General features: G+C 44.3%; 1 protein-coding gene across 4 annotated transcripts in view; it reads left to right on the plus strand.

The window, feature by feature from the left end:
* The window catches only part of PDZD2 (PDZ domain containing 2), a 143,358-nt gene that overhangs the window by 57,887 nt on the left and 61,502 nt on the right, over nucleotides 1-23,969 (plus strand). For 3 of the 4 annotated variants that reach the window (XM_065662077.1, XM_065662074.1, XM_065662076.1), the window contains exon 2: nucleotides 15,227-15,629. In XM_065662077.1, the coding sequence (XP_065518149.1) occupies nucleotides 15,227-15,629 (403 nt within the window). Of the gene's footprint in view, nucleotides 1-1,679; nucleotides 1,837-15,226; nucleotides 15,630-23,969 lie in introns of all 4 variants that reach the window. The other variant, XM_065662075.1, reaches the window with a different exon arrangement.

Consider the following 23,969-nt stretch of genomic DNA (forward strand, 5'->3'; position numbering starts at 1 on the left):
AGGGAGTGGGAGCAGCGCTGCGCGCTCAGATGCATGCCTGCTGGTCTCCACTGTAAGTAAACCTGTGCGTAAAGCAGATGAATGAAAGTCAAAAGGGGAAAGGAAATTTCTTTTCCTGTGATGCTGCTGCCTTTGATTTATTCTTTTTTCTTCTTTTTGTAAGCAGCAGAGGCTTATCTGCCAAATAAACACATGCCATAAGAAGCAGAGATGGGCAGAAACTCTTGGAATTAAGGTTTTTTGAGCCTTGCTGTCTGCTTCTCCAGGCTTTGCATGTCTTGTGGGAATTTGTTAACTTTGTTTTGCTTGACAGCCTCTCTGCGTCTAAAAGGGAGGGTTTGCCTCTGGCTGGTGTGCCCTGTGCATTAAATTAAGCAAACCCTCCCCACCCTGTCCTGTAAAAGTTGATCTGGAACAGCTGCCATGGCTCATCAGTACTACAGCAAGTATTTGTTTTACCTTCTTTATTATCTTAACTTCAGAATCATAGAATCAACTAGGCTGGAAAAGACCTTTAAGATCATCAAGTCCCACCATTACCTTCTCTTTTAAGAAAAAAAAAATCAATTAATTTGCTCTCTTATAAAGATACTTACAAATTGTTCAGGCACTGACACTAATGCCTGTATGTAATCATCTGCCAGGGCTGGGAACAGGAAGAGGTATGTCTCAGCTGGCTCACATAGTAATAGTCTTGATCTGGTCTGTACTAATTATTTTTTGTTGTCTTTCTTTCTGTATATACCTTTCTACTGGTTTTGGCAGATCTTTGATAGCTCTTTAAAGGCAAGTCAGGTGTAACTTTCCAGTTCTCTCTCTTTCTTCTCAGATACAGATACGTATTTGGAATAATACAAAGTTCTGCTTCGATAGCATGCATTTATCAATATTTCATGTAGTGTTGTGGGGGCCTGGGTTCTTTTCTTTTCCCATTTCCTTGAGGAGTGGTGACTAAGGAGTGTTGGAAATCATAGAATCAATTTATGTAAGTATATATAATCTTCTATTGCAGCACTTTCAGTGTCTTCTCGTTTGTCTGTCTTCCATCCCCTCGCCTATCTCTCACTGTTGAATATTCAAACTCTTGATCTGCACATGGACTAAAAATTATTATTGCTTTGAACTTGCAAATGAATTAAGTGAATTCCCACATCCACTGAAGGAAAGGAAAATATTCAGTCTGAAATATAATTTGGAGCCTATAGGAAAATGCATCTGATGAAGTTTGTGCTAATTCTATGGCTTTGGTAACCAAAGCACCAGCTCTGTTATTGTCAAGAGTATTGCATGTAAGCTCTGTATTCCAATAGTAACTCAGTGTGGCTAATTAGTTTGAAGGCTCTTTGAAGAGCTGATGTACTGACTAAATAAGCTCTTATTTTTCAAAGCAACAAAAAGCACACTTAATTCACAGAGCTGATAGTTGTAAAACTGCCTTTGGTTTGCATGCTAGGAGCCAGTGTGAAGCCCAAGTGTGCTTGCAGTCAAGTTTGCTCCAATACTGTCTGCTAGGATTGGTGTTAGTGTGCTCGAGGGAGGTTTCTGTGTCTTTGGCACAGTAGCACAGCATAAATTTGTGCCACTGGGATTGATGTGTCCGGGAGGAGGATGTCGTGTAGTGAATGCTCCCACACCATTGAAATCAGTGGCAGTATTATCCATCTCTTCTCTGTTTGCAGGCAGGTTCAATCCAATAATGAAGAGCAGCTTTGAGTTTCTAACCAGATGACATGGCTAATCCTGAAGCATGTATAAAGCGGCCATAGTTATTAGGAGATTTGTGGCTTTGAAAGTTCGGATTCCCTTAGTGCAGTTTGTTAATGGCAAGGATTTGCGGTAAGTGAATAATAGATGAAAGTCATCAAAAGGCTTACAGGGGATTTCTTGTGACGTGGTGCTGGTCTGTCTGATGCCAGAGCTGGAGATTTCCGGGTGGATCCTAAAAATAAAAATGGGGGGAGAAAAAAAAATAGGACAGTGGTTCAATATTTTGTGTTGCTCTGTGAAAGTGAGATTGTGTGATGTATTGGGAACTACAGCCACAGTGCAGAGCCATGTAGAGTTAATTCTCTTTGATGGGGCATATCTCTGTATGCTCCCAGGGTTATTTTAACCTGCAGAGCCCCTGGGGCTGCAGCACCAAGCATTTCCTGTGAGCTGGGCAGTAACCCCAATGTGGTCTGTAATAATGCGTCATGGGGTGGGATCCTTTCCCAGTGTGCATCTCGCGCAGGACCTTGGTAGGAGGATGCCCCTGTGTTTGTGCTTCAGTGTTAATAGATTCAGTCCTGTCACTGGGCTTAGGTACCCACAGTCACCTTGTGAGTGGCAGCATCAATCCCTGCTTCTTCCTGAGCCTACAAGGAGACGAAAGCAATGAATAACCCCTCTTGTTGTCAGAGTGCGAGGGAGGTGTGAGGGATCTCAGGGACACCTTTAGGAATAAAAATTGTGGGATGGTCTCCTGACATGACTGATGGACAGTGACAGCTTACAGTCTCTATTTTATTTTTTAATTAAAAAAAAAAAGGTATAATTTTTAACTCTGCTGCCATGTCCTAGGTTGGAGTGTGCCTATGTCACGTTTGGCAATATCTAATGAAGCTGCAACTTGGGCCAAATCCTAATGAATTTGGCTTGAGAGGGGTGATTTGCTGCTGGGAGAAGCCAGTTATGTGCATAGATGCAGAAGGCAGAGTCCCATTCACTCTCCTCACTGTTAAAATAATGTTTGCTTTTCGGGATGCTGCTGGGGCTGACCTGCCAAACGAAGGCAGTGTCTGGGGTTGCAGCCCCTGTTGTGGCTTGCCAGAGGGGTGCTCATATCTTTTGTAGCTAGCAGAGTGGTTGCTGCAGGCTGCAAAACCTGTGTTAAATCCAGCAATTCTCTGTATGCAGTGCATTTGTTGGGAAGTTGAAATTGTCTTCAAGCACTAATCCATTGGCCCTCTGAGGAGAGCTTGTCTGTCTTGTTGTGTTGCAAAACTGAGTGAAAGTTAGGAAATGTTTATTGCTGCTGCCATGTGAGTTTGTTAATTCTTCTCCCTTTTGGCCTCTCTGTGGTAAGAACAGAGAGTGAGGATGTAATTAGAAGCTGGTTTTATACTGTGAGCATCAAAGGAAAGAGGCGAACATACTACAGACAGGCACATGTACATCTGGCATTGCCCAGCTCTTGACTTTGCACACTCTTTTGTTGCACTGTTCTGGCTGTAGTTCCTAAATTTACTTGAGTGATGGAGCCTGGGGACATGTGGTGTTGGTGGGGGTATCACCCTGTGGATGGTTGTCACCCAGGTGGAGAGGATTGTCTCTGCCTGGGTTGGTGCCAGCCTCAGTGAGTTGGTAGTCGCCTTTGTTTTGCTGGTGATCTGCATCTGCCTGGGCATCCTCAGTGTCCGTGAGTGAAGCGCTTGGATGCAAAGCAATGCACTTGCCTGGACAAAAATAATCCCAGCCCAGGAGCTCAGATGGGAAATGTTTGTGCTCATGGAGAATTGTAAAACTGAATGAGTATGGGCATGGTTTGCTTTTTTTAGAGAGGGCGAGTCCTTTATTCTGCCAAATGTCAGGAATATCAAAGATGTATTTAGGCAGTGGGAGAGGAAGGATTTGGTGTGACTGACGGAAAGTGTTGAGCAAGAGAGGCTGTGCTTTGTGCCGGGTTATTGCGGTTTGAAACCTGTCGCAGCATGCAGAGGAAGCACGGTTCAGCAAGCCCATAGTTAGAGCCGAAAGCAGTTCATCCCTGGGATTTACTGTATGCACAGCCTGTCGTCACGGCCAAGAGCAAAGTAGGGATGTTAAATAAACCTCCTGTCCCCACAGGCAGTGGTCCTCAAAAGACAAAAATATCGTTTGCGAGGGTGGCTGTGAGTGAAAGGAAGGCCTGGCTGGGAGGAACAGGGGGCTGGAGGGAGGTTGGCTTGGTCTTGAGCCCTCAGTGAGTGTGGCAATGGGTAATGGCATCGTTCAGGGAGCATTGAGGGCCTTGCTGCTGTGAACACACTTGTGGAAAATTCACTCCTTTTCTCTTCTTCCCCAGGCCTCCTGCAGCCTGAAATCTGTCCTAAAGTCACAAAAAATAGCATGTATCTGAGTGTGTTTGTGTGTCTGAGTTAAGGCTCTTTTTTCCTGTTATTAGAGTTTTTTTTATAGTGTTGTCAGATTGAACTTTCAGACTTTTCCGCTGCTCCAGTGGAGGATTAAAGGTTCTGTTTTTTTGCTGTTAGTAGAATTTCTGGCTTTGTAAACTTCATGGTCATATCACAAGCTCTGAGGGTGCTGTATGGCTGGCATTGGTCCTCCTTGGTAAGGAGGGAGCAACCGATGAATTAGCTACAGAATTAGTTTTCAGTATTAGAAAGAATCCTGGAAAATAGTGAAAATCAAGCAGTCTTTTGAAGGCAGATAGCCGTTGCTTCTAAAATTGGTCCTCTCAAATAAATTGAAGCAGTGAATTTGTTCTTTCCCTCTCTGCCCCCCAGCAGTTGTAGGGTTATTAGAAGCCTGGCCTCTTCCTGTTCATAGGGCTCCTCTTAGGAGCTCAAGTAAGCTTGCAAAAGCGTTGGAAATAAGTCTCTTCTAACCCAGCACACCGCTTCCTGCTGTAAAATAGACTTGATTAAATTTTCTGGCTCTCATTTTCATTGCTTGCAGACATCCAAAACCTTCACTTCGCGGTGGAAAGCGGTACTTTGGGAATTAGAACTAATGTTAAAACCTAAAGAATGTGATTTGCCAAAATAATGTTGCAGAGATGTGTGTATGTATAATATATATGTTGGGGTTTTGGTTCTTTTTTTCTTTCCATTTAAAATACCGTTGTAAAACTTTGCTGCTTGAATAAAACCAATGGGATGTGTTTTTTCTCCTCTCTTTTCGGCATTTGTGATAATTTCTGAATAGTGAAAAATAGGAAGTTTTATCCGAAAGGGGTGATTTCACCCGCTACATTGCAGCTGCAACCAAGAAGCATAAAGGAACTGAGTTTGTCTAGCCTTTCTCTGATCTAGCACTGCCCAGTGCTGCTGTACCAGCTCTGGCTGGGGGCACAGTCCATCCCCTGTGTGCTCACAGACCTCCCACCAGCAAGCTTTGTGCCACGGGGTTGACACATTCACCCATGGAATTTTTTGTGGCACCCTACCTGGGTGCTGAATCTGTGCAAAATTCCTAGGTTATGACAGAGAGTATCTCCCATGCTTAGCTTCCCATTCAGTTCTGAGTACAAACTTGCTTCTCTCCAGTGAATACCTCTGTCTGTCACTGTTACCTAACGTGATTGGAAACTGAAGGCAGAATTAGGTAAAAGATTTGCAGGGAGGAAGAGCTCAGATGCTTAGAAAGAACTTGTTTAGAGTGGTGATCCTACAATGGCCTGGATAGAAGGTGGAGAGCCCTGGAAATAAGGTAGTGAGGCGTGAAACACAGTGACAAGATTTGGGCACTCAGAGTGAGGCGTGAGAGGCATTACATGCTGTATATTCTTTGTACGCCAGTCAGACATGGGTGACTTTTGACCCCTTCCTTTTTAATTCATGTGATGCCAATGTGCTTTCCAGTTGGGTGGTTTCATGTTTTGCAAATGTGATCTTGCTTGGGCTTTCGGGTATGGAGTGAGTCTTACACCTTGGTAGGAACAGCACGGTTGCTACTTTGCCAAGACTGAAAATTTACAAACAAATAGTACTTATTGCAAATCAATCTGTAATAAAGTAAAATCTTTATTTTGACATAGTCTCTCAGTTTGAATGTCAAAGCTCCAGTGCCTCTTAATTCACATTTCTGTGATTTGTTGTCTTAATTCAGAAGCATTGTTTATAAAAATGCCCAACATCTGAACTAATGACAACAAGCTGCACCTCTGCAATTGACAACATCAGTGAAGACAAGGTTAACTTACAGCAACTTCTCCAAAAGTAAACAGGAATTCTGTTTGTATTCCAGTGTGTGTGCTGGGCATGCCTGTGAGCAAGTCTTGTCTTTCTGAGTCCTTGCACTTCTTGTGAAGCAGAATGTCATGCATGGACCTAATAGATGACAGCCCTGGCATTTTCAAGCTTCGTTCAGATGAATACATTGGAGAATACTTTTGTTAGGGGCATGGAGCAATTACCCCATGTCTACATTAGGCAGTAGTGTAGCCCCAAAGGGAGGGGTCTGCAGGATGAAGCTGTTGAGCTGAGACCTGACCTCCACACTATGGTTATTTTGGGGGTTACTTTGGGTTAGCTCCAGTGTGTGGTCCCGTGGACCAAATGCTGATGGACATTCAGCTGCACTATATAGCACAGCAACCAGAATGAGTTGAGAGTGCTCCTGGCACACATCTGCCACATGAATTTCATCTGATAAGAACCTGGTGGAAACTTGCACTGGCATAGAAAGCAAAGCACAGTCATAGGGAAGATGAAATCTGCTTCAGAACCGCTCTTGATTTGTACTGAACTGGTACAATAGACCCTGCTGATGGCAGCCCTTTATCCTGGGGGTGTTGGGAGGGACAGTGGCTAGCAGGCTCCCTGCAGAGTGAATATCCCCCTCCGTGTGCAGGTTTTTTTCCCCTCCATCCATGCTGCAGTAACAAGGCTTTAGAGTAACTGCCCCATGATAGGTTAAAAGTCCAGTAAAAGCTTGTCTGAGGAGGGCAGGCATGTTTTGGAAAACAATATTTGGTAAAAATGGACTATAAGGAGAGTTTCTCCATTGTTGACGGTGGTGGTGGTTAGATGTGGGTTTAGTGACACGAATGTACTCATTCACACCTATGTTGCAGCTGCATTACCAAGAGGCATGAAGCAACTGAGTTTGTCTAGCCATTCCGTGTCCCACAGGGGAGGGCACATCCACCTCTGGGACAAAGAGGAGGAGGGATTGATGCCTTCTTTGGCAATAGCATAGGAGATGTGTAAAACTTGACCTGTCTCCAAGTCCTCAGGAAGAGAGCAAGTGCATAGAGGGTGATTGGCACCCTGTGCAATCAATTCTTAATTCCCAAACAAAAAGCTTGTGCTTGTAATGCCTGGGGCTTCAGGAGCTTGTCTTCAGAATGGCAGGAAGTTTTTGTCGTGGGAAAGACTGCATCTGAACAGCAATAACACAGCATGGACCTAGTTGTAATTGCAGGTGCTAATGCCCAGTTATAACTTCATCATTTTGGCCTGTTGGAGAAAAGGTAGAAAGCTAGTATTTATAATTTTTTAACTGGCAATTATTCATCTTAAATTGCTCACTTTTGTGACTGGAAATGATACTTGTGAGCATGGCCACATAGCCAGCTAAATGTCTGTTTGCAGCAGAGCTATGAACTAACAAATTGGAGCATTCAGTGCCATGCTGGTTTGACTGGATTAGGCCAGTTCTGTTTGTACACTCTGCTGCCAGCCAAGACAAAAATAGAATTTGTCTCTTTAGTACCCATTACTGTGTTTCTAGGACCCAAACCCCAAAAGCACTATGTCTGTCTCTCAGGACTTTTAGGTGCTGTTGTGAGAGATGCCTGTTTGTTTAGGAGGATCAGGTCCTTTGTAAAGCTTGAGTACAGAATCTCTGCAGTCTAAATGCAATGTCACTGCTCTGTTCACAGCTGATAAATCAACAAATCCCAAAGGATTTTAAGATAACTGCAGGTGTGTAATCTGTTACATTTAGGATGTCTGTCAGAGCTTGGAGGGTTCCTTAGGTGTGGAGAAGCTGTGCAGCTCTTCAGGTTATCCTCTTAAAGTGTTTGTTCTCGGAGGGTGTTGCAAAATGAATGGGTTAGGGTCACTCAAGAGAGGAGAGAGCTCAGTGTAGCTGTTGACATCCTTCACCCTTTTGCTGGGCGTTTTGGAGGTCCCTGCTCTGCTTGTCACTTTCTGAAAGCCCTGGACATGCTTCTGAGGTATCTCTATAACATGCATGGCAGGAATGTGGGGTTTATGCTGTGCCAGCATAATTACAAGGATCTAGCATGTCTCCTTTCCACACCTGCAATGGGGATGTGATTCAGCTGGGCTCTGTTATCTGCATCAAGGGTGCCTATCCTTTTGGTTTCTGAAGCAGGAGGTGTGCATGCCATCCCACTAAAGCCAGCCAGTGCTTCTGTCTGCGCCATGTGGGCAACTCCCTTCCCTGGGGCTGCAGCCCCAGGACTTGGGGCTGTTTGTGACACTCTGTAGGTAGGTGGGAGCTGCTGTGGGGAACGGAAGTGTTGTCCCTTCCCACTACTGCCCTGTTCTTCTGTCCCTGCCTCTGCACTCCTGTGACCAGATCATAGCACTGGGCTGGGCTTAAGCTCCCCGTTTTGAGTGTTTGAATTCAGTTTGCTTTGGCTGGCTTAATTTGAAGCTGGATCAGTTCCCTCACTGTTGCTCAAATGACTGTGCCAGCCCCTGAGCAGGGTCTGGGGTGGGAGGAAACCCATGGTGGTGTTTGGCCTTGGCTGATCCCACAGGTTAGGGGGGTTGTGAAACTGTAATACTTAAAGGCTTCACCAGTGGCTTCACCACCTTAGACCTTGCAGCAACTCTGTGAGACAAAACATGTTGTTGGCATTGGAAGGAGTTGCCTGAGGTGCTGCAAGGAAACTGTAGTGCAGCAAAGGAAAAAGGAATTAATTTCTCCCAAACTCAAAGCCATATCATTGCATCAATACCAGGTAGAATGAGGTGTCTCACCAGGCTTTAGTCATGGTCCTGTGTCATAAGGCTGAATCTTATCTTCCAGCAAAAGACGCAAGCAGGCAGTGAGCCCACAAAAACACAGCAGCAATCCTCCCTCCACTCCCTTTTCTGAGAGTTCAGGATTTCATGATGGGCAAAGAGGTCTTGTCTGAGACCTCTTGCTTAGCCTTAACAAAGGTCTGTTTGCCCAGAGGCTCTTCAGCACTTGACTCTTCGTTCCTGTTGGTCTTGCATTCTTGGTGGTTTGGTTTCTCTGATGAACAGTGTTCCCATCTGTTTGCCTTTCCAAGATGCTGCTGTGGTGTTGTGTTGTACACATACCAGCAGCCAGCCTGCAAGCAGCTTGAGCATTGCCACGGTGAGCACAAACAGTGTGATGCTCAAAGCTGCAGGCAGTTTTAATCTAGCAGTGGGGGACTGGGTCTAATCAGCACCAAATGTGCTTGTACTGGCTTATAAAAGGCCACAGAAATATACATTGAAATTTAACTTCTGAATTCATTTTTCCTCTAAGATTTCAGTAGGTTTGGTTGCATTCCTTGCTGTAAATTTAGTAGTGAATAATATACCACAGACAAAAAAACTGGATTCAGAGATTTGTTCTCTAGAGAGCCACCAATTTGGGTATCCTGGCGTAGAAAGCCACAGCCTCTTTGAGACTTTGGGAGGTGCTGCTTAACCTTGGCCAGAAGATGAGGGTTGCTCCTCATCCTCGAAAGGGAGTTGGGAGCCCTTTGCATACCCTGGGCTGTTTGAATGCACTCCCTGAGTGTTTTTAGCCTCTCTGGTCCATGACTGACTTTTCCTTTGCTCTTTGCTGGTGTTTATTAAGGGAGGCAGAGAACACTGTGTCCCTTGCATGTGCCATCGCCCACAGAGCCTGGGGCAGGAAAGGGCTTGTCAGTGATGAGGTGCTGGATTGAGCTTGTTGCTGGTGTGCTGTAGCTCTGTGCCTATAGGAGTATGTTGAAGTAGCAGCGGGTTTACCAACACCTTTGGTTTCTGCTGAGATGACTTGTGGTTGGAGAGCGCAGTCCTCGTGGTAGATGGAGAAGAGGGCTGGCCATGGGGTGTCCCTGCAGCCCCAAGGAGGGGAAACCTCTTGCAAGCTTGGCACTAGCAAGGTTTGCCCCAGACTTTGTAGCTTGGTGTTTTCCTTTGCCTGATTACAACTAAGGGAGACTTGGTTCCTGCCCTAAGACATGGCAATGTGTGAAAATTACTCCGTGGTGCTTGCCGAAATCTGGCCTTTAGTGGTCAGGGTGCTCTTGCACAGTGAGGGCAGCAAGGTCAATTTCATGAGGAGCCATGTGCCCTTCCATCAGTCACTATCTGTTAGTCATTAATTGGCCCTGCCTTACCTGAAAAGCAAGTGAGTGCATTTGCTGGTGTCATGGAGGGATAGTTTGTTAAGTTTAGCTTTTAAAATCCCCTTTGGGGCTCAGTTCTGCAAGGATTTGTGCTGCCCTTCATCTTTCCAGCCTGAAGAAGATTGAGTTTCAAGACATTTTACTATGCCAGAATCTTTCAGAGGAAAGCATAAGAATTAGTGGTCTGTCTGTCCTGCTAAGGACATTACAGGTCCCAGAGGAGGAGTGGGGGGACTTTGAAAGCAGTCATCTTGGCTGAGGTTTCTTCTTTGTGCCCTGGTGAGCTACACAATGGGCTGGCTGGTGAGATGTCAATGATGCTCTGTGTGTATCGTTCCCAAAGCACTTTCTGATTTATCAGGATGAAAGGTTCTGGAGAATTGCTAAATAGTACTATTAGTGTAAAATAAACATACTTCTTCAATATTTCTGATCCTAAAGTGGATCCAGATGCTTTTCTAATGGCTGCTGAATCTGGTTTGGTTTTCTGTAGTGTAGTGTGGCTGTCTGCATTTGTTCAAGTGAGATTGGATGTGACAGAGAGCTTGTTGCAGCATGCTCTTGTCAAGTCTGCAAACCTTTATACATGCACACACACAGATATATATATATATATATATATATATATATATATATAAATGATAAAACAACTGGCTTACTCCAAGATAGCATTTCCAAGTCTGACACTTCACACGCGTGCCGATGAACTTGGAATAAACTCAGTGAGTTTATCAGTTTTTATGATCATAGCAATCAGTTCAGCTGTGTAGGGGAGAAATGGATTTGGCTGTGTAAATCGAAGTCATCTCCAAAGGAAGTGGAAGAGTCCATCTTTTGGTAGCTCTGATAACAAAAAGAGTATTAAATGCCCCCTTGATACAAGCCACCAGTTGCATCATTTTCCATCCTGTGGTTGAGCTTTGCAAGAGGTAACTTTCCAGCTCTGTTTCAAGTGTAGTTTTCCCTTGGTTTCAAGGATTATTAACATTTTCATGGCTTCTTTCCTACAGACAAGAACAAGTCTGCTTACTGCTTAAGGTGGTGTTTCATATGGGCTGAGGTTTTACCACTGCTGGTGCCAGGGTGAGATCAAAACAGCAGGAGCAGCTGGGTGGTCCTTCCTTCTGAGCATCCCAGTGGGAAGTGGTTCCAAGCTGATGTTTCAGTGATGTTTTAGACCCTGCCTGGGGAGATACTGCTGCAGCATTAGGGAACTCCAAGCTGTGCTGAGGAGACTTGACACTACCTTGCACAGACTGGCAAATGCAGAAAGTGTGGGTGGGTGTTCTGCTGGTATAATGTTATGATTTAGTAATTAATACTAACAGATGTATGATCAGCTGGTGAAATCTCTTGCATTCTTAAAATCAGTGATGGTAGAATTTGTTATGTATTGTCATCTGCTGGCTGTAGGAGTAGCTGCCCAAGGCTTCTTAGCTGGTGTATAAGATCCAGGGCTTTCACTAAATTCTACTCCATCCCCTGCAAACCAAAATTGGGAAAAGTAAGTTTTAGAGTCTCAGTTTTCATTAAATTCGGATCAATCAAAGCTGCATTAGGGATATTCTTGCTCCATGCACCTTTTCAATCCAAGCTGGAGACCGTGTTCAGACTAAGAGACAACGTGGAGGTTGCAGCTGATTCCCCACATCTGTGCTAAGAGCCGTGTGTACTCATTAGCTCTAATCATGCCTGAGACACGTTTGGTGTATTGATTGCTAAAATCTCTGTGAGCACTCTACAGGGACCAAATCTAAAAAAAGAGTTGTCTGCACTGTGCATATGAAACCCTCAGAGAAATGGGATTTGGGGTGCTATATAGCTTTTGCAGTTTTATTCAGTCTAGAGGCTGTATAATTACATTTTATTGAATCCATCCCATTACTCCCTTCTGGCGTGGGATGCTTCTGGACTGATAGAAAGTAATTAAAAATCTGAAGGTTCTTGCTCCTTTAATACAACTTTTCCCATCTTTCATCCAGTGTCGAGAGGTTGCTGTGCTTCCCTGAGGTTTTGTTTTGTTTTTTTTTCTTCCTACTTCAATGGGGAAGAAATGTCAAAGGAAAAAGAAGTAGGCAGCATGTACTTAGCAGAACTTAAAGGTGGCTCAGGCTCCTTGGTTAACCTCCTTTTCTTGGAATGACCATGAATTCTTGGAATACTAAGTTTCCTATCTTGTTGTATGAGTTTGGTGTTATAGCAGCACTGATTTTCCAGTACAAGATGTCTGGTCTTTGGTTCAAAACAGACTCTGAGATACTGATGCCCCATACTGCATCACTGGTACTAGCTGGATTTACCCTGTCTGGAAATACCTGACATCATCTGATGTATGCAGACACTTGCTGCCATGCAAGGTAATTGCTTGCTGACCCATGGAAGACTTCTCCTTTTTTTTTTTCTCTTTTTTTTTTCATGGAAACTTATTGTGTGCTTTGAACTGCTGAGAAGTACTCAAGAAGACATAAACCCGTGAGTTACTACAGGCTGCACGCCTGGAACATGCAGGCCACCTCAACATATGGAGTAAATCAGTACGCCTCCGCTGACTTCAGTGCAGCTGCATCTATTACAGCTCACAGTAACCCTTCTCCAGACTGTAGGGATGTTCATGGTCTGTGAACAGTGAATATTAAAAAAACCTCCCTTCTTTCTCTCCTTTTCATAGCTTTACACTTGATGAACAGTATAAATGTGCCACGAGTGGAGGTGAAATAGTAAATTATTTTTGCCTGTATTCAGATTACTTTATTTGGACATACGCTAAGTTCTTTCTCATTCCCCTTAGCTCCTAAATCAAGTAGCTGATTAATGCAAGCACTTGGTTACTGGCACTCAAAAATACATCAGTGATTACTTCAGAGATAGAGATTGGTGTTTAAAAAAACCCCAAACACCATATATGCACCTGCATGAAAACAAGTCAGGCAGAACTGACTGCATAAAAACAGGGTGGGCAGCACCCTTGTAAGCCACAGGACTGTGGAAGAGGAGCTGCTTTTCTGTTTACGTGTGCCAGAAGAAGCAGTGCTATCAGGCTTATGGGTGATGGATCAGAGTGCAGTGGTATTGCTGCAAGCAAAAGTCATGAATTTTAATCAACTTTACTGGCTGCCTTGAAATTTGAGTTGAAAGATAAATGTGAAAAGCAGGCAGCCCATATTGTTTCTGGAACAAAACTGCCCCTTTCCTGTTGATTAAAAGATTTTTTTTTTTCTTTTAACTTGATAATCAGAAATACTTCCATGTTAGTTCTGGGTTGGGTTTTTTTTAGCTAACCCTTTACGTTCTGCTAGCTCTGGGCGCATCCCTGAGCCACCTAGATGGCTTTGGCTCCAGAGACTTTCCAACCAGTGGGGCTCAATGGCTGTCTGCGTTCAGACGTTTGAAAGAAGATTGTCTTAGGGTGTTATTTAAATACTCTTTATGTTTAAGGAAAAAGAAAAAAAGGGTGGGGGGAGAAGACTTGCCTGGTGAAAACTGCTGGGTGGACCATCCAGGGAGTAGGAGGCTGGTTTATATTCACTGGGGAAACAGCCAACAGACTTGTCTTTCTCCTCTGTTGCTCCAGGGCTGCTGCTGAAGCTATGTAGTTGCCATATTCATTTGGGCATTGGTCTTCCTAATTAAATACAAGTTATCTGAATGCTGGTGTTGTCTGCAGGGAGCATCTAAGCTTTGGGAAGTGGACTGAAACTCTTAGCTCATGTCCTTAGAGAGGAATACACACACCCCGTGTCATTTCCAGCCACTGCCAGGCTGGTCCAGATTACTTTGACTAATTGAGAGTGCTTTCCTTACTCCTCTGTCCAGAAGTTTGCTTCAGGGTTTATCATAGCCACTTTTCCTGTTTTGCCAGTAGGTCACCTCTTTGCGGGAATAAGTTTGAGGGGTTCTGTTAAAGGCCAAAGAACTTTTTAGAAAGGAAAGGGGAAAACCAGCCTACAAGCACCAGGGAAGAAGAAAAAGTTGTTGGGAGTATGCCTGAGTCACTGCTCTTCTCTCTGCCTCAAGTGCTGTGTTGTTTTCTCTTATGATCTGTGGTTTAACTCCATCCACACCTAGTTTCTCATCTCCCTGATAACTGCAGGTTCAGCAGCTCCTCTGTGTTAATGAAGAGTTCATTGCAGCTGCAGCAGAGGCTTATTCGATCCTCTAGGAAATCCTTGCTGCTTTCACTAGTGAGAAGAACAGTATGTTTTAGGGCCTAAATGAGTGTGAAAGGGCACATACAAACCTGCAAAGTACAAATTCCAGCTTGTTTGTACTCTGAGTTGGTTACACCCTTGGCTCAGAACCCAAATATTTCAAGAATTTGGGTTGAGGTATATCCTTTCCCAAAAGAGGCATGAAGTTAAGAGTCCCCTTTTGCATCAATGGGTGCAGTTTCTGTAAGGTCGCTGAGTATTTGAAGCAGAATGTTAATTCCTGCAAGGCATGTCCAGAGCCTTGGGGAGGGGAGGCGATACTTTGCTCCAATATGAGAACTTGGTGGCTGCTTCTTGCAGTTGAGGTGACTCGGCTCTTGCTTTGATATGTTTGCTGTAAAGGAAACCCACCTTATTTCCAGACCCCTTTACAGGAGCTGGGATACCTTATAGTGCCACGCTTTGCTGTAAGTGCTATGCCTGCTTACCCTAGTGACTGATTTATTAATGTTTTTCTCCCTGAGGCCTTCAAAGCATGTATGTACACCGAAGCAGAAGATGAGTTTCACTAAGGAGGCTCATTTCAGATGCAAATGCTCTATGGGCTGCTGCGCAAATGAAGCCTGCCTGGTTTTATAATATTGTTTTAAATTGTTTATTTATTTTAATGCCGCATTGTAACTACTCTCTGCTTTGGTTTTTCTGCTCCACCTTTCTATGTTGCCATGCTGCTGGTCTGGAGGTTGGGTGGTGGGAACAGGTTTGGTGGCATTTACCAGTTGTCCTGTTACGCTGCGGTGCGATCAGCATGGATGACTGGTAGGGCTGTTATTATTCCTGATATTATTCCTGGTACTATTTCCCTATAATACTGAAGGAAGAGAGAATTTGCTGGTGCCTCAAGGTGTCCTAGTGTATCCACACATTGGGTAATCAGCCGCCTGAGAAGGTGCATGAACATCATGGAGCGTGGGGTGCTGGGGCAGGATGCGGACACCATGGGGTGAGTAGTCAGTAACCCTGCACATCCCTTTCCTTGCAGTTACCTGGCCGAGCAGTGCTGGAATGGCGGCTTCGTCTACCTGATCATGTTGCGCCGCATCAAGCGCAAAGCCCCTCTTCCTCCCTCCAACGGCAACAACAGCAACAGCTGTGACCCCAAAGCCAAGCCCAGCCCAGAACCCAGCGACAGGGCTGCTCAGAATGGGAAAAGGACCAGGAAGTTTGGGGTCATCACCAGAACACCGGGCAGCAAGGACAGCAAAGAAAAGCCAGCCCCGGAGCACGGGAACGGGCACTGCACCCCGATGGAGGTGGAGGTTACTCAGCCAGAGACCTTGGAAGCAGAAAGCAACGGGGAAGAGCAGATTCAGGGCACTGGGGGACAGTACCGTTGCCGGCTGTCAGATGGTGGTGTGCCAGACATAGGTGACCAGTCTGCCCAGGTACGTTTGCATTGGGGTTTTCTAGAGAAGGAAGCAGCAGGCGTGCAGGTGAATTAAGGGAATGTCTCAAGCATTTTCTCTGGTTTCAGTACTCCATCCTCAGGTTGAGCCTCTTTGGGTGACAGCCCATGCTGTCGAGGCACCGAGCTGTGGGATGGGGTCCAAAAAAGGGGGGGAGGATGATTAGAATGTTAAATAATAGCAGTGAGAAACCTCTGTCACACTCCATCCATGATGCAGGTGAAGGTCCTTGTATGTCTGACCTGTCAGGGCCAGCCTCAGGATTTCTTTTGTTGAGACAGCTGATGACCTTACACCATCAGCGCAGGACATGTCAGTGGAACATTGTCACTTTGTCCTTTGGGGCTTCATTTTGTCTGAGCTTAGCATCACCTTAAAGCTCGTGTTAATTTAACGTCGGAATTGAAGCCTTCCTTTTTGATGCACCAGACCACAGTGTTACAAAACTTGCTTGGCCAGTGTTTGGGAACCACATGGAAGTTATTGTGAGTTTTTCTCTTGAGTTGATGAGATGGACGATTTGTTAATGTTTGGGATGACAGTGGGATTGGGACTTTCATTGCTTCTCTCTTCTTCCTAATGGAGATCTTGGGGGTTTGTTGCCTGGCTAGAATTGCAGCATTGCTGGATGGAGAAAAATATCCCTAACCTTGATCAGGTTTCAGTATGCATCTATCACCAAAAGAGCTGTCTGCCAATCTTTCCAGAGACGCTGATAGTATAAACAGATGAACGCTGCTTTGCTGGGCTTGGGGCTTGCTGCAGCAGCTGGTTTTGGTTTTAAGACTTCAAAGCTGATAATAGAGCAGTATGAGAGGATGTCTCATCACTAAATTCTGTAGAGAAAAGCACGAGTTTAAACATGCCCTCTGAATTAGTGCCCCCCAGTACTACTGCAGGGTGGTGGTGATGGTGGTTGTGAACCTGCACAGATTTAATGTAAAGTACATCAGAGGGGCTAAAACCAATTTTAAAAATGCTGGTCCTAAAGAAAGGTAATTGAGAAAAGCTGCTGTTCCCATCAGGGAGACATGTTGGATTTCATGGAACAGAAAGGGGTGTTTGTGTACTGTTCTGCAAGCATTGTAAATGCAGTCTTTCTGAAGGAAAACGTTACAAGTTTAAATAAAGAAATCCTGCAGTATTTTGAAAGCTCTGGTCCATATAAAAACTTCTTGAATCTGTTCTAAAGACACCTAATTAAACACGTGTTATAAATGAAGATGATCAGAGTTTGTTTTGAGGAAGTGAAAAGCCAACATTATATATATGCATATGGAAAATAAACTCTTGATCCAGAGCCATCTTGTGCTAGAGGTACCTTGATGGTTTGAGTTATTTTGGTCTGAAGTAAATTGTTAAATTCAGAACATGTATGTATCAATGTGAGCAATAAATACATTTTTAATGCAAAGCACATACAAGGTGGCTTCTTGAAATGTAAAAGCATAGTTGAGTTGCTGGAAATTCAAGAGCTATAATCTGTTCAGTTGTGGTGTATGTCATGGAGTGTGTTGGGAGGCACAGCCATTTAGTAAAATTGCTTCTCTCTCTTTCTTTTAATTCTCCCTGCCCCCTTTTAATATTTTATTTGGAAATATGACCTCTGTTTGTCAGTACATTTTCCTGACATCTGAATGAGGAGAAATAAGAATAGCTGGAGCCTGAACAGCATGCCTTGATCATTCTTTGCTTTTTAAGGATGATGGGACCTTTAGAAACCCATCACTTCAAGACCCGTGGGGTAGCTGCTATCAGAGTAATGAGTGGGTTAATTCAGTTTCTTAGTAAATATTGAATATGACAGTGAAGAAAGTTTTCAAAATCAAGTCTTGTTTTTTTTGTTGGGTTTTTGGTTGTTGGGTTTTTTTTGGGGGGGTTAAATAAAAATAATAAGGCAAGGAATAAATACACTTGGGAGCCTCAAATCTCACTTCCAGCTCCATTTTCAAAACGTGACCTGGCACTCAGGCATGTGAGATCCAGTTGTGTCAGGAGTCTTTTGAAAACAGCATCCAGGATGTCGTGTCAGAAGTTGCAGCCTCCTTCCAGACTTCAAAGCCTGAGCCAAACATCTTGTAGCCGCAGGATGAGTTATCTCCTCCTGAGCAGGGATGAGGTACATTGGCAGGGCACCGTCTCCATGGGGAAAGCAGCTCCATCCCCACTGCCCGCCCCATGCTCACCATCTCCTCCACATGTTGGTTAATTGAATATCCAGGGCTGTCAGTCCTGTGCCTTTGGGGAGCACTATATTTGCTTTGAGAGGACAAGAGCCAGCCTCCAGTGGAGCTGGAAGTGGCCAGCTTCAGGTGGGAGGAGAGGCTTGGAGAAGCTGCTCAGTGACCAGCGCAGGACTTTGCTGTCCTCTCCACTGCTCCTTCCTCCTCCTCTGCCCCAGGACACAGAGTGGAGAATTACTGAAATTGGAACATGGAGTCCAAGAAAATACCTTCTTTTCTCCCTGTAGAAATTTAGTTTGAAGTTGTAACCAAAATAGGGGAGAAGAGTTTGGATTAGATATGCATGTTTTCAGCCAGTGCTGTACTGAACACAACAGTCAGCTTGCAGCTGATGCTTTGGGGATGTTGGGAGTGCTTTTGAGGCATCCATGTGTCTTCAGTGTCATTTGCTTTCAGGGTTCCTCCTCTCCCATGAATTGGAGGAACAGTTGTCCCCCTGTTTTCTCTCTGTGTGCTGCTAATAACAGCCGTGCTGAGTCGTGAAACGAGAGGTGAAACAAACACTGTTTGTCAAGTGAACCTGCCAGGAGATTCCTGTGTTACTGGTTTGTGTGCATGTATCAGTACCCTTCTTCAGGCTCTCTTTCATCTCCCGTATCTTGGTCTGTGCACTTGGCATTGCTATCACTATGTATAAACAAATCTGCCAGGCTGTTTGCTGGTATGTAACCCTCAGTAAATATTGTACCTGTCAATTAGCAGGCAGCATTTAATGTTTACAGGTGGTTAAGTTATGCTGCAATATTTTTAGGATGAACCTAAATGCCCTCTAAAATGTGGGGATTCAAAGCACAAGGTTGTATCTGCCTGGCAGGAATATCTCAGTTCTGGAAAACTGCCCTTGCAGAGGATGCAGGCTGGCTGCAGTGGGAGTTGTGGGCAGTGATTTAAGATCAGGCAACTCTGAGCTGGTGTAATGGTATGTCACATCCTGGGAAGATAAGCTCAAATACAGAAATCAAAATTTACTTCTATTCAGTTGTCTGAGATGGCATATTTTTGTAGGCTGGTAATTATAAAAGCACAGATGAAAGAGCAATATGGGGAGGGGCTGCTGGAGTCAGCCAAAAACTGATGAAGAAAATGAAAAACTGAGGTTTCTTTGCAATATATCAGTTTTGTGATTTCTCTGTGTTTACCAGTAGGACAGAATCCCTTGGTTTAGTTCTCAGTGTCTCTACTGTAGTGGTTTTTGAAGACCTGTGGACTGCTTCCTTAGCTCTTCAGCCCCTAAGAAGTGCCCAGAGGTAGCCAGACACCTCTGGCAACAGGCAGGGATCATAAGTAGCACTGTGAGGGTTGCGAGGACTAGGGTTACAATTGTGAGGGATGGGAGTGTAGGCTTCAGAGGGGACTTGAATTGATCCAGATCTGGCTGGTGTGACAAGAGGGTTTCATTGATGAAGCTAGAAGAAGTTTGGCTGGAGATGAAGTGTACCTGAGCAGACCAGCCACCTTTGCTTCCTCCAGTCCCAGCAAGATGCTCTGAGAAGTCCTTAAAACACCAACCATTAAAAGCAAAACCAAGACACCTCCAGAACCCTCTTGCTTCTGTATAAGCGTCTGGATTACTAAGAGGTTGAAATCCAGATCCAAATTCAGCAGTCACCAGTGGGAGCTGTAAAGGAGATTGGGCAGAGTGAAGGTTTCAGTAGTGAAAGCAAGTAGGTGAGAGAGGCTGGGGATCTGCATTTGGGCATTTCTCTGTTGGGAGAAATACATGGCATGGGAGGAGTGCAGGATGTGCAGAAGGTCTCCTGGGCTGGTAGTAGCACTGCGGTATGGGGATGTGGTGGGATGCCTTTCCAGGATGGAGACCAGTCTGCATCTGGTGGCCCCATGAGGTGTGTCTGCTGTTTCTCTGAAGTTGATGTACCATCTATTAAAAGAAGAGAGCAGGCAAGGCAAGGGGATATTAGTGCCTAGCTAGCATTCCTGGCCAGCTTTGCTATCATACCGACCAGCTAAACCCAGCTTACATAGACCACAACTCTCTCCAGGCATACACTCCAGTGCATACACTCAGGCATGCATGCAAAAGATTGGCCAGCACTTGCTTTTGTATTGCTGAAACTGCATGGCACTTGGTTTCATTTTATCAGGGACTTTCTTCCTTTTTTTGGGCCCATTATTGCTTTCTTACTAAGATGAGCACTTTTGAATTCATTTTGCTTTGTAGTTATGAAAACCATTGGTAAATGCCAGCCTTAACTTGTTTTTTAGTTAATGGAAAATACTCCTTATCTTGCCAGGTGGAATATTAGAGTTGTAAATTGGTTTAGGTTGGAAGGGACCTTAAAGCTCATCCAGCTCCTACTCCCTGCCATGGGCAGGGACATCTTCCACTAGAGCAGTTGCTCCAAGCCCCATCCTTGAACATTGGCCAGGAATAGGTAACCTGTGCCAGGGCCTCACCACCCTCATGGTAAAGAATTTCTTCCTAATATCTAACCTAAATCTCTCCTCTTTCAGTTTAAAGCCATTCCCCCTTATGCTGTCACTACTTGCTTTTATAAAAAGCTCCTCCAGCTTTCCTGTAGGCCCCTTTAGGTACTGGAAGGCTCCTCTAAGGTGAGGAAGGCTAATGGCAGGTTACGGGAATCAAAACACGAGGCTTGAAATAATGTACCGGCTTTAAGCATTTTACTGTTTTGTTTTTTTTTAAACATGAAAAGAAATAAAATCTCATCCACTTGCAGTACCAAAATGAAAACCTTGCTGTGAGCAAGGTACTCCACTGAAGGTACTGAAGCTAAGTTGCTTTACATCAACTTTTTTTGGCAGCCTAAGCAGTAATTACTGTTTCATCAAGGCTTTTATGGGACTTCTTTATGATGCATGTTCTAGACATAAATAACTCTGTTTTAGTTTTTAATGTAGACACCTTTAGTCATGTAAAGGTCTTCCTCTTTCTGTTCTTAATGTCTTTTTATCTGTTGTGTTTGCTTCCAGATTTCATTAGCGTGAATCCTGGGGCTATCTACTGTCTTGAAGTTTTAATGTGCATGGTGATAAGCACGTCTTCCCCCTCACTTGCCTGTTTTGGGTTGTAAACTCTCTTAGGGACAAGGGCTGTCTTTTAATTGTAGCTGAACGACGCTGACAAAACTTGGCCTTGCTGGCTTACTCAGGAAATGCTTTGATATAACTAGCAGTGAAATTACAGTTAATTTTTTTTTTTCTGCTGCGAGTTATGGTCTACCTTGCCATAAAACAACCATCATCAGAACTGACTTTCTGGGGTTAAGTATCATTCGCTGCCAGACTTTTTTCACTGAGTGAAGGTTTTGCCTTTCTTCGCTGTGATTTAAGCTATAGCTACAGCTGTGGCAGCTGTAGATTTTAATTTTGAATAGCAATCTGTCCTTTTATTCTGTCTTTAGATTAGGTTTTCTAAGGGTGCAGTGAAGGGTTAGGCATAGAGTTGCAAATTGTAATTAGTTAGTTTTAATGTGTCATCTTGAAATGGTGTCCTCACTCTTGGAAATGAGCTATTCCCAAAGGCAGCACAGATACACACAAGGTTGTCTTACAGGAGGTCTCAGCCATGCTCAGCTATCACAAACTGTAGGTGAGAGCACCAGTATGAAAGCATTTCCCACTTACACAAAGTGTTTTCTGCATATTTTGCATTTGGTATTAAAAGGCACAGCAAGCCTGTACCTTTAATACCATAAAACCACAATGCAAAAGACTGGCTTTAGCTGAAATGTAAGTTCACACAATTTTATGTTTAATCATTAAGTGCAAATGTTTGAAACCAAGTGGACATCCCTAAAAGTAAAGTACGCTGTTTGCTTAGTGCTGTAATGTTTCAGGTATAGTTGTGACTATCAAGCTACGTACGCTCAACTTTTGAGGCAAGGTGGTGAAACCACTGAGAAAACCCAAAGGATTCCTGTCACCAACAGATGTAATAACAGTCCCCACGAGAGACCCTTTCTTAGCGCTGTGACTTACTCTAGGGTGGGCTTTCATCTACTATAGGCAGCAAGGCTGTCTTCTGAGAAACTTCAAACTAACCAACCAGCCATTCCCAGTAGCCCATCAAGAGAATAAGACTGGGCATGATACTCAAGGGAATGCAGGCATCTTGTAACCCTTAAAAGACTAATTTCCCCAGGGGCAGTTGCTGGCTGAAGCCCTCCAGGGTCAGGGATAACTGAGAAATCCTTTGGCTTATCTTGCTATAAAGTTTCAGTTGACGGCAAGAGGGGAGCAGCCTGGAGAGGTGCAATCCAGATGGTGATGGCTCAGGATGACAAATGACTCCAGCAGATTTCTGTAAGGGGTGATGATGTAGTTCAGGTGCTTGAAATGGCTGATAAAATGTTTAAAGCCCTTGCCAAGGAAGTGATGTCAACAAGCAGTCTGTCTTGGGAGATGGATCCCTGGGGGACAGTCTGCTGTAAGTCACCGGATTTTCATCCACTCTGCTGTGATGCCTGTTTTGTGTATTTTAATTATGTGTTTGTGTTTGGGGGAGCGTGTGATTTTGCTTCTGACTGCTCCCCTGGCTTTATCCCCCTAGGATGCTTCTCTTTCTATGGGAAAAGTACTCACATTTCAGTGAAAGCATGCCAAGTGTCTGGCGGCTGTTTGTCCAAACAAGGGGACTTGTTAGATCAGCAGTGGACACTTGAATGCGGTTGCAGTTGTGTCTGTGCTACTGGCTCCTATTTATTTTAAGGACATGGAAAGTTCATACGGTCAACACTGTGTAATTCATATGAAGGGCTACTTGGGTTTTGGGGGCTTTCCCCCTCCGCTTCTTTCAAGTGGTGTAGGAGACACCCACTGCATGACTTGCATCATGTAGAGGTGGAAGCCAAAGACTTCAGTGGCTCAGAGCCAAGAAACTTTCATAAGCAGTAGGGATGGATGAAGAACTCCCGCCATGGAATAATTTATTGATAAAGGAATTCAGATTTCTTCCCTCCTCTTCCCCCTCTGGTTTGTCTTGGAGCTATTTATCTTGCTTGTACTACAATGAAAACAAAACCTGAGGTAGCAGATGAAAGCAGGAGTCCTGCTGTCAGATCAGCCTTAAAAATAACCTAGTTAAGATCAGATGAAAAATATCCACTAATGAAATAATTGCTTTGTTAAGAATCTGCAAAAATCAGATGTTGGCACCATTTCCTGGTACTGAGTCATTCATGCTAATAATCCGTGATGTGAAGAGTGATGATGACTTTTGACTGTATCTTGAGATTGACGCATTTGGGCTATTCACCTGGTATGTGCAAGTTAATTCACCAGCTACCGACCTGTCTCTCCCACCCTCCTGCTGGGGAATGGGAATAGTGGGAGGAGGCATGATTTGACCCAAAGTGGGGCTGGCATCTAGGGGCAGTGCTTTTAATTTATCCCGCATCAGTGAAGGGTGCTGGGGAGCAGTGTGCTGGTGTGGCCACCCCAGCGTACTCCCTGGTGCCATGGAGGAGGATGCTGCACTATGTGCTGCTTGAAGGCAATTGCTTATACGCTGCAATCTGCATTCTGTTTGGGGAAGTTTGTGCTGGTTTTCAGCCGTGTGTGATCAGCACATTGGCAGCCAGCTCCTGTGAAGCCTATTGAAATTACTTTAATGCATGCAGCTTATAGCATTTCCAAAGCAGCTTTGTGGTCAGTGAGGAAGACTTTGCTGTTTGCTTCTGCTGCTACAGGGAAAACATGGTGAAGTTTGTAAGTGGGAACCAGTCCCTGCAGTAAAAATCCAAGTTTAAATGCAGAGGGAAGGAGACAACCTATGGGCTGTGTTAGGGCAGCCAGTGTGTGCATACAGACCTAATGTGGCCATTGGTATTCTCATCAGGACTTACCTCTGTTTTTATTTAAAAATTATTACGTATTTACACCCGGTTCAGCCGAATTGCTGCTTTGACAGAAAGTGCCTTTTTTTTTTTTTTTTTTTTTTTTGTAGACAACTATTTTATATTTTCCATTTTACTGTCTGGCTTTGTAACTACTTACTACGTTTCTGTTTTCCATTTGTTTACACCTTGTTCCTGCCAAGCTTTGCTTTAATATGAGATTTCAAAGCAATTTTTCCTTTGTATATATAGATTTGCAG

This window comes from Lathamus discolor, chromosome Z (genome assembly GCF_037157495.1).
Source record: "Lathamus discolor isolate bLatDis1 chromosome Z, bLatDis1.hap1, whole genome shotgun sequence".
Lineage (NCBI taxonomy): Eukaryota > Metazoa > Chordata > Aves > Psittaciformes > Psittacidae > Lathamus > Lathamus discolor.